This window comes from Chrysoperla carnea, chromosome 2, assembly GCF_905475395.1.
Source record: "Chrysoperla carnea chromosome 2, inChrCarn1.1, whole genome shotgun sequence".
In the NCBI taxonomy this organism is placed as follows: Eukaryota; Metazoa; Arthropoda; class Insecta; order Neuroptera; family Chrysopidae; genus Chrysoperla; species Chrysoperla carnea.
The window spans coordinates 72,753,653-72,765,105 of NC_058338.1; the positions used below are offsets into that span (position 1 = coordinate 72,753,653).

At 27.9% G+C, this 11,453-nt stretch overlaps 1 protein-coding gene across 3 annotated transcripts in view; it reads left to right on the top strand.

Moving 5' to 3' along the window:
* LOC123293937 (RUN and FYVE domain-containing protein 2) overlaps positions 1 to 10,062 on the top strand; it is a 30,194-nt gene extending 20,132 nt beyond the window's left edge. For all 3 annotated transcript variants that reach the window (XM_044874943.1, XM_044874945.1, XM_044874942.1), the window contains exons 7-10: positions 1,926 to 2,023; positions 8,011 to 8,227; positions 8,325 to 8,549; positions 9,808 to 10,062. In XM_044874943.1, coding sequence (XP_044730878.1) covers positions 1,926 to 2,023; positions 8,011 to 8,227; positions 8,325 to 8,549; positions 9,808 to 9,948 — 681 coding nt within the window. In that variant the 3' untranslated portion in view covers positions 9,949 to 10,062. The remainder of the gene's footprint in view (positions 1 to 1,925; positions 2,024 to 8,010; positions 8,228 to 8,324; positions 8,550 to 9,807) is intronic.
* Positions 10,063 to 11,453: the final 1,391 nt, after the last annotated feature.

Genomic DNA, 11,453 nt, shown 5'->3' on the forward strand with positions numbered 1-11,453 from the left:
TGAGGCTTTAGATAGATTGAGATTTGGAGCTTTTGTGGAGCCATACCTTTATAAATATCTGAAATGAACAAATGAAATGATTGATCTTGATAATTTGATAGGAACTGATTTAATTATTTATTTATATGTTGAGATGTCACATGATTTGAGTTCTAAATCCTCTGTACTTTCTCGACTTTTATAAAAAAAAAAAATTTATATAGTGATTGAAATTGTTTTTATCTTTAAAGAATTTATTGTTTTTTTGGCAATTAAATAAAAAAATGTTATAGGAATGTGAAACAGAATTAACACAAAAAGGTGAAATGGTGAGTCGACTACAAGTAAAAGCGAGTCAAATAGGCAAAATTTTAACAAATCTTGAAAAACAAAATTATGCAATAAGAGAAAGGAACTCTCATGCTCATGCTCATGAAGGGGGTTCAGGATCTAAAAGTGCCATCACAACTCCAACAACTGTTACTCAAAATAAAATACCTAAATCACCATCAACTACTGATTCATCAACTACTTCTAATACAAATGCAAAACCATCTTAATTTTTAAATTATTATTTAAAATTAAATTAATTAATTTTTGGAAGAAATTTGTGTTTATTATCAAAATGTATTCGTTGCTAATGTTTTGTTATTTATTAATTTTTTTATAGTTGCTTCGAAATGCATGTTATTGTTTAAAGCTACACAGCTAAAGCACAAAATAATTCCTTTTTATTAAAATGAAAATAGAAATTACGCGACAAGAACCTTTTTAACTAAAAAAAAATTGCCACCACATTATTTCCATTATCTATAAATCCTAAATGGAAATAGAACAACGGGAAATAATAGAAATTTAAAAAGTTTCCAATAAAAATCTGTGAATCTTTAAAAAGTAAGATATTAGTTAAATGAAATTAATAACTATAGCGCAAGCTTAACAAGTAAATTCTTTTTAAGCATAGGAAAAATAGATATGTTAAATGCTCTGATCTGCATTCACTCTTCTATAAAAGAAAAGGAAATCACAAGAAAAAGTGCTGATAAAAAAAGGGTTGATCAGATTTTTATCAAACTTTGCTAAGAAACATCGCGATTAAAAAAATTTGCACTAAAATATGTTTATTTTTATTTTGTTTGGATGCAAAGATGATACAAATTGATAGACAAAGACTTCAATTACAATATCTTTCAATTACAATATGCGTCATGTTGGAAGCTCAGAACTGAACATCCACTGAATCAGATAAGTGTAAAATAACAGGTATTGTTGGTAGTTTTCTTCTATCAGAAAGGACTTTTTCTAGGGAATTATGTACACACATTTTTTCGATATGTCGGCGACATTTCCACTTTTACTTTCTATATTAACATACGATATTTCATTTTAAAAAACCCTAACTGATTATTTCTCTAATAAAGCGTTATAAGGAAAAATAATCCGAGGGTAAATTATTCCGTTACAACAACTTTGGCTGAAAAGGAACAGCATTTCTAATTGAAATTGTTCTTCTGCCTTAGTCTGTTATCACTTATAAACATGAGATGACTTTTTAGGCTATTAAAGTCAAAGTCAAATTTAAAGTTATAATGTTTCCTTCCGGACAGAATAACTTACAATCGGATAATTTTTCCCAAAAATGTTGCATTGAAGAAATATTCAAGACGTTATTATTTGAGTTAAACACAATTTTCTTCCATATTAATTTAAATTAAAAAAATTTTGTATGATATACTTAAAAATGACAAATTTATATTTTAAAAATGCCATATATAAATTAATATAGATATACATATATATTATATATACATATATATATTATAGCGTTAGTTGTTATTTAAATTAAATTATTATTTATTAATTTATTAATTATTCTATAAAGAAACAAGTCATGGAAATTTAATATATATTTTATTGATTCTAAATTTAAATTGTAATGTTTACAGGAATGTGAAAGTTCATTAAAACATAAAACAGAATTAATTAGCAAATTGGAAACAAAAACATTGTCCATGACTGATACAATCCACAAACTTGATGAAAAGTAGGTGCAAATTTTTAATTTTCAATTACTACAATAAACAAAACTAATTCATTTAACTATTTAAATGCTTTATTAATTAATTGAATTATTTATTTTAATGTTGTTTTCCATATTTTTAACCTAATAATTTATTTGTTCAGTTGCCGCCAATCTAGTATTTTAACAAATTCTAATATTTCGTCAATCACACTTAAACTGCCGTATTTGAAATAGAGACTCATTTTTCTAACTGATTGTACCTATCAGCCCAGCCACATTAAAAAGTTGTAAAACTTCTACCAAGCTCAACTTTATAGTAACCGTGTTAAATATAGCCTAAGATAAGAATATTATAATTAACATCATAGACAGTCTATTTCTGAACAAATGGTCAATAATCAAGAGTATACCAAAACAAGTATTCTGATAGTAGCAACATGTAAGCGATCTTTTCCATGTCAAATTTTACCGATGCCGTTTGATATTTGAAAAAAAATTTCAAGCAAAATTTGTTTGTATTTTTAAGAGAAACAGTTTTAACATTTAAAGTTTTGCTTTTTGATTAATAGTTTGCGAGAGAACCGAGCACGAGAAATGAGTAAAATTGTCCAAAATTTGTTGTTGTACTTCGAGCAAAGCATAGATATTAGAGTTCATTTAAGTTAAGCTTTCTTCACAATATTTATAAACTATATTAAATACACTTTTATCACGTATACTTTCGTATTTGTTTATATTTTACAAATACCTGTAAATTTTAAATATAAATAATCAATAAGAATTATTATTTTTTAATAAATATTAAAAATATGGAAAACAATATTAAAAACTATCAATTACTAACAATACTAATTATTTTGATAACAATAAATATGCTTGCATTATATGATATTACCCTACATATAGCTAAGCTATAACTTCGTTTATTTAAGCCCAATGAAACCAAATTCTTTTAAATATTTTTCTTCTAATAGTCTCATAATTATTTAATCGCATATTCAAATGTATACATGATTCAGAACAAAAAGTTCATAATAATAGATAAGCAAATCTCACATTTATTTTTAATATAAATGTGGTTTAACACTAGATATGTTGAGAGGAATGATAAACGTGATTCCCCTAGAGTTTGAAGTTTCATGCGGTTTGGAATAAATAATTCATCTTGGTGGCATGATTAAAGTGTTTGTAAGAAACAAATGAAATATACAAAATAAAAAAACCCCCGACAAATGAGGTTTTTTTCTTGTAGCTCTCTCCAAACTGAACCGGCTTTAATGAAACATAGCTAAGAACACTCTCGAAATAAAAGCGTAAAAACAAGTGTAGCTAAGTACACTCTAAAAAAAACTAAATCGGTTCGTTTAAAAGCTGCGATACCACAGTAGACATACACACACATACACATAGCGGATAAACTCTCCTCTTTTTACTTCGGGGATTAAAAATGTGGATGGAATAAGGAACCCGATATTAACTCTCACCATGGTTCTAGTTACCATATTTTACCTATTTGTCTTTCTTTTATAAAATATATCAAGAAGAATTCGAAAAATGTAAGTGCGAAATTTTTTGAGAGAGAGGAATTAGAATCAATTTACAAACAATTTTCCCGATAAATTTCTAGAGAGAAATAATAGGTAAAGTTGCGAATAATTTTCTTCAAAATCCTCCAAACTCAAGTGCCCTTTAACATGGTTTCCTCATACTTCTGTATCAAATTCCCGTTAACTACGAGGTTTAGGGCAGCTCAAGAGGTAGCACCTTGATAGATTATTCAAGCCACAAAATTTAGCGTAGGTAGTACTCCTTACGTAGATCTAGTCTTTCGCAAATTCTGACTTAAAAAGTATTCAAGAATTATAGATTATAAGAAAAATAATATAATAAAAAACTGCTTTTTGAGGCACATTTTGAAGGAGGGAGGTATATTGAATTTTTACTAGCTTTTCTCACAATCTGCTTGCTAAATAATTAGTTATTTTATGTTTATTCGAGCATTGTTTATAAATCATGTATATATTTGAAAACAGTATATTTAAATGAATATTTAATCTTAATTTAGCAGATTCTATGATCTCGAATAAATTTAATTAAAAAAAAGACACATACGCATATTAAATAAACTGAATTGCATTCAATTGTGATAAAATTTAAAATTAACATTGTGTTAGGTCTAAGTCTAAATCTAGGCTGATTAGCTTGTAATTTATATATATTGAATAATATTAGTAAGTTGCTGCTAAAAAATTATTCTCTTTATTATCAACACAAACAATCGCATAAAAAATTCATTTAAAAAAACCATGACATGATCGTAAAAATAATGTTGGCAAACCTTCACTATGGCAGCTGCAGTTGTAAAGCATTTACATTTAACTATTTTAGATGATGTAGAAATGCAAAATATTTTGTATTATATAATTTTAAATAAAAGTTTAAAACATTTAAAATCAATTATTTTTTACAATTTTATAACTTTTATATTCAGTTTTATCGTATCGTATTATCATCAAATCGATAAACAATTAAAACGAATACAAATACGCTAGTTAAACTTCATTCCAAATACAAGAATGGATGTAATGTGGTTCAATTCCAAGAACATTTAAGAGAGGCCTGAAATTTTGAGTTGAAATCGTATTAGTTGAGATTACTGCACATGAGAGGAGCCGATTTAAAATATTTGTGTTATAGAACGTTAATCTGAACGTTTTACGCAGCTTTCACTCTTCCTCCAACTAACCCGTTAAATATCATTGACTCTTTTCACATAAAGTTTTTACAGTTTATCATTGACACTCAGACAAAGATTCTAAATTTCCGGTCTTTTATTAAATGTATCGACTAGGGCACAAGATGCAAATATATTCATAATTACCAAAATAGAATTTAAGTACTGAATTTTATGAAAATTTATTAATAATGCTTCGATATAATTTTGTCTGATATTAATTTATACCATAAATGTTAATTTAGAATGTCAGTATACTAATAATAATTGTTATTATTATACGCGGCGAATCGTTCCGTATTTTTTATAACAAAAGAAAGATATTTTTAAAAAAAATTAGCCATTTGCATTATTTAAATCCGCTAGATTTATCCAACAATTACAAACAAATATTATATGGGTTTATAAATCAAATTCAATTTTTTTTTAAGTAAGCACGTATAATATAACCACTTCTAAATGATTAAATTATTGATCGGCGAGTGCGTTTAATCATTGATAGCTCTCAAGTATAGTAAGACATAAGTATGTACTTGTATTTTGGCTGATAACGTGTCAGTACATTCAGCGGTTGTATATTTTGCTTCCAAGTCCTTATAAATGTTTTATCGGATAAACAAACCCATTAAAATTACGGTCATACATACACGGACACATATTCACCCAAAAATATGGATTAGGATTGCTTGAGAGTGGGTAGGTGTATCGATCTCAATATAAGCGTTGCTCACCTGCAAGGAATAATCTGGGAAGTATCTAGACACAAGAGATTAAATAAATCGAATAAGTAAATGTAATAAGGTTTGGAGGAGGGGGATTCGTTGTACTCATGCCAAGCATGTCATAAGAAAAATATTACTCCCCAAAAAATAATAATTTGTAAAGATGTAGGTACCATGCGAAAAGATTATTCGAACGCTAGTGTCCAAATTCGTGCCATTTTAACTTGAAGGAAGTGGCACTTTCCTCACTTTCTTGCAAGTTTTATGGCTAGCGGATTGTGCGAACGCTATTGTCCAAACTCATGTCGTTCTAACTTGCAGGAAAGTAGCGCTATGGCATTTTGTGTAATATTAAAAAAATTAATATTTAAAAAAGAAGATAAAGAAGAAAGAAGTATATAAATTCGTTCATGGTGACATGACCATAAATTGCATTTTACTTGATTTAAGTAATTAAAAACAAAATTGGTACTTATTATTACTTATTTGATGTACAAAAATTTATTTATAATATCTGTATTTGAATGTACTTCAATATTTTATTTTTAATTTTGAGTGTAAGAATGAGTAGGTAAACTTATTTATGCAAATTAATAAAGTAAGTAACTCCTTTTAAAATGTCTCAAATATTTTTTTAAAATTGTGATTTAACAAGAGAAGTTTATTTATTTTTAATTTCATTTCGATATTTTACCAATACCAATAGAATCTTTATAATCATGTGCATGACTTGTAGACACAGTACGTCGAAATAGATGTATCTAAAGATATACTACTTCACTAAATGAACATCTTAAAACATATAATGTTAACTAAAAAGAACGCATTTTATGTTCAAAGAACATGTTTAGATGATTATTACATCTAAAATAGGAAATATTTGTTTAAAAAATTGAAATTATATTTTAAAGATTGATATCAATAGTTCTTTAGATTTTGGAAACTTTTTCTTTAAGTCTAATATTTATTTAGCTTTTGAATAGTAAGTCACTTTGGAATGTAGAATGCGTTCAGTGCCATGTGCAGTTTGAAAAGCTACATTGCATAGTAGAACTATTTAAGGCCCATCTACGCATTTTAGTGGACGAGCGGTATCTTTGATGTGATGGTCCGACATCTCAGTACTCTTCAGGAATTTCTATATAAAATAGATAGGGAATATTTCATGCACTGAAATGTGTAGATAGACCTTTATATGTAAAGATTGATCTCTTTGTCTTTTAAGTGCGAAAGCCAGTGATATCAATAAAATAAATGTTGATTGAATTAAATGACCTGACTGATTCGCAAATAAGAACTTAATACACTTAACTCTTTTTTTATATGAATTTAATCGTACAAGGACAAAATTTGTATTTAATCTTATTAGGATTTTGAAGAAATAAAAATTCTAATTTTCTTTGCTTAGTCCACTATATTTTTTAATATTTTAAATTATTAAAATATAAAAAAATATAGTGGACTAAGCAAAGAAAATTAGAAGTTTAATTTCTTCAAAATCCTAATTATGCAATTCCACAAAGTAAAGCTCTCTAGAATTAATTAATCTTATTAATTTTGATTGATGTCGCACCAATTATGCTTTATATATTTATTATATTATTATGCATGCACGCTATTTGTATGGCTGTGTTATTAAAAATATTTTATATTTTTGTTTTAGAATATTATATATAATTTAAAATGTCAAAATAGGAAACCTTTTATCATATTAAAATTGAAAACGAGTAAATTTACCCTTAATAGACTAAGTGCTCGTAAGAATATACTGCAAGAGATGGTTTGCCCGACAAAAGCGTTGAGCCACGTAACGTGTCCAACATAGCGAATCCCTGTTTTCTCGAATCTTTTTATTAGAATAGCAATAATATTAAAATAAAACAAATATTAATTTTTAAGCCTGCCACTAAATTGAATATTTATGCAGACCTAAATTGGAAATAGGTTGACCATTCCTCTTCTGCAATTCCTTAGAATGTAACTATACAGCTCTAGGTTGGAATTCACGAGGTGCATATCGTAGAGTATAAATTTCGGCAAATTTGAAGGAGAACTGGCGAATTTATGAATGCCTTATGCTCCTATTTGAGATCAGACTTTGAGTCTGTCGATGATTCCCAGAAATTACACGTTTTTCTGAATAAAGTTTCGAGTAAAAAAGAGTTGAGTGTATGTAGTACTAACCTATATAACGATGTATTTATTTATTCTGTATTTCATATAAAATACGTATATAATGTTTTAATAACTATTTTTTCAGATGATAGATATACATAACCATTTAAAATTATTTATAAACAGCTTGTAGACGTTTTTAAAAACAAATAAAACCATCAAATTATTATAAAAATATAACTTCTGTGTATGTTATTTCTATTTTATTTTGATTTTTTAAGTCACTGCACGCTCCACAGTGTTGGTTTGTCAATATTTAACGATATGGTACTTACTAATCACAGCCATTTTAGTTTTATTTTTATTTATTTTAAACAAGTTTTTAGTTTGTACTTTTGTGCATAAATACTTTAATTATAATTTTATATTTACAACAGATATCGTGAATGTGAACAATTAAGAGCCAATTTTGAACAATTCTCAAAAAATTTAGAAATACGTGCTGCTGAAAAAGAGGAAGCTGTTACACATGTTGAAGTTGATTTACGAACCGAACGAGAATGGCGTACAACACTTCAAGAAACATTGGAATCAGATCGGGAACGTATCGCACAACTTCAACAAGAATTACATCAACTTAGGAATTTATCAAAGGTATGTGAAATTATATAAGCAAAGAAGCGTTAGAATACAAATTGGGCTAGATACATGAGTTTTAAATTTATAAAAAAAAAAATCTTTTTTCATTCAGAAATATACTGCATTACAAGAAGATTACTACACGTTAAAAGAACATTGTCTAGAACAAGAACAAACCCTCGAAGAATTAGGAAGTCAATTGAGTGTTAGTAAATTAAAAATATCTGATCTACAAGAGGAAGCAACACGTCTCAAATCAGATGGACAATGGGCAAGCGATAAAGATATTACAAATTGTAAATCTTGTAAAAAAGAATTTAATATGACCAGAAGAAAAGTAAGTATACTTGACTGTATAACTATAATCCGCCAAAAAAAGCGCAACATTATTCGCGACTCCAAGAAACTATAGGTGGCACTTTAATAGCGGTTGAAGAGGGTTATAACCATTTATCTACATGTTATAAACAAACAAAAAACCATAGAATATATAATTTATATTATTGCATGAAGCATATAGGCAGGAGAACGATAGCTATAGAAAATATTGTCCCCGAAATATGGATAAAATAAGTGAGGCGCTGCGACCGCTAGGTAGTATCAATAAAAGCGGGCTGTTGTGCGCTAATTTCAAATGACATATCAATTTGTACATTATGCTAACAACAACAGCTAACTTCACAGATACTACTTCTTGATGACAGCGCGGCTGGTGGCTTAAAAATGAACTATAAATTCTACAAATTTTTAGGGACAGGTACGCTAATGCTTTAGTACATAGCGATCTTTCTCCTGTTCTATAACCTTCATGATTATTGACTACTAGTTCGAGTGAATTAGTAAAAGTTTTCTTTTTAGATCGTTTAATTACATGTTTTAAAATGTTGCTTACATCCTCTTCCTAATTTCATATTTAAATCAGTAGAGTCCAGGTCAGTATTTTCAAGTCACGAATTTGTTTTGTTAAAAATACACAATATTTGTATTCATGTTTCTTTGTTATCCTTGATATTTTTGGGTTCTAGTAAGGCTCATTTTAAGAGAAAATAAGTGAATTTGAAAATTTCCTATTACAATTTACTCTAAGACTCGAAGTGTTTGTCATGACAATCAGAAATTCAAGATATTTTTGAATGTATAAGTTTTGTATATACGATTTATTTGAAATAGAAATATAAATAAATATCTCGAAAACAAACCATGCTCATATTAGGCATGGTTTGTTTTCGAGAACGAAAAATCATACGGCTATAAAACGCATATAAAATTAAAGGGAGAACATAGAATTAATTGTCTAACAAACATAACAGTTTTAATATAAAATTTTTCTTTTTATACATGATCTTGAATTTGCGATAGCCATGACAATACTTTAAAAGGCTTAAAGTAAATTGTGGTAGACCCGGAAAGGATCAAGGATAACAAGAGTACGTGCCTGCATATACGGTTATTTTTAACGAAACAACAAGTATCGTGATTTTATATTTGCGGAGTGTATTAACAAATTTAGGCATAGTTTTTATTAAAAATTGATGCAGACATGATTTCTTTCTGTAATAATAACAATATATACTAACACTTTGTTTTGTTTTCAGCATCATTGTCGTAATTGCGGTGACATATTTTGTAATTCATGTTCAGATAATACAATGCTATTAGCATCATCAGCCAAACCTGTACGCGTATGTGATACATGTCATATCACATTAGTTAGTCGACAATCAGTTATAACGTAACGTAACGTAACGTAACTTAGTACAAACTTACTTGTTTAATTTGTGGCACATTCACACCCACACACTTTTTACTTATTTACTGTCTGCCTTAACAATTGTAAATAATAAATAATACTGCATAATTCATATAAAGATTTATTTAAAAAAATTATTTTAAATCATGTTAAATATATATAATTAAATATTTTTAAAATTTTAATCAAATATATTTATAATTCATTTGAAAGGATTTAATAAATAATATACGTAATATTCTCTATTTTTTTATTTCTCCTAATTATTCCTAAGACAATTATCAACCATTACTGAACCTTAAACCTTTACCAATTGTCTGTATGCAAAACAGGAGTGTCAGTCGCTATAATATGGCTATAATGAAGTTCCTTCAGCATTCAATTTTAACCCGATTACGACAATTAAAGAAGGAATTAAAGAGAATCGTATGAATTTAGAGCCATATACATATGCAAGACTATGGATGGAAACGTATTTTCGCATCTTTATTGCCTTATTGCCTATACTACAAAATAAATATAAATATTATCCAAAATAATAAATAAGAACTCTGATTTTTGTTTCACTTTCCTTGATCAATTTTTGTATTATATAAATACGTATTTCGACTACTATATAGTCATCATTGGTATGCATTATCTAATGGTAATTACTCTTATACTGTGTGTTACTTGTTGCTAATTTGGTCACTGCCTGCAACAAACAGCTAATTTACTAGTCTGCATCAAATTATATTATTACCTTATATCAAATTGTATATAATACGGTATTTATATTATACAAAAATTGATCTAGGAAAATGGGGAGGGGAATCGAAATTTATTACAAAATAAGTGTAAAATTTAAGATAATTGTATCATGGTTGTTATACAATGAAAAATTTTGAAAAGAATATTCTCTTCATGAAGGGGGGACTATGTTAAATAGACCTTTTCATTTCAAATAAGCTTCATTATATTGTTTCGGACAGATAGTTATAAACTGGGTAAAGATATATTTGTTTTGTAAAAGGTAATCACTTTTTGAAATGAAATGAATGGTCTATAGCAGTAAAAAGTAAAAAAGTATACAGTTGAAAACATAAAATAATAGTTCTAAAATTTACCAGAGTGGCGCTAATGTAGAAGAGTGTGTTTGATGTGAACTGCTATTCTACTCTAATAACCTGTTTACTTAGTTCTATATCTTACTCTTATTATTTTGAGCACTTCTTTTAAAATTTAATCTTTTACTTAAGGGGCGCCATTCTTATTTACTGCTTTTCGACGTACAATTTTTGATAGGCTAAGTGGCACTGAGCAGGAGTCATATCTACATTCTCTCTTACTCAGTGCCACTTTGGTTTGATAGAACTATATGCCGTAGATGCCGTAATGTTCAGGGCCGGATTAACGCATATCGGAGCCCATAGACAATAAAATTCTAAGGGCCCTCCCAGACAATCAGACGCGTTTTTTAGCCTTTTCTCTCTATTTTTTATCTTATCCCTT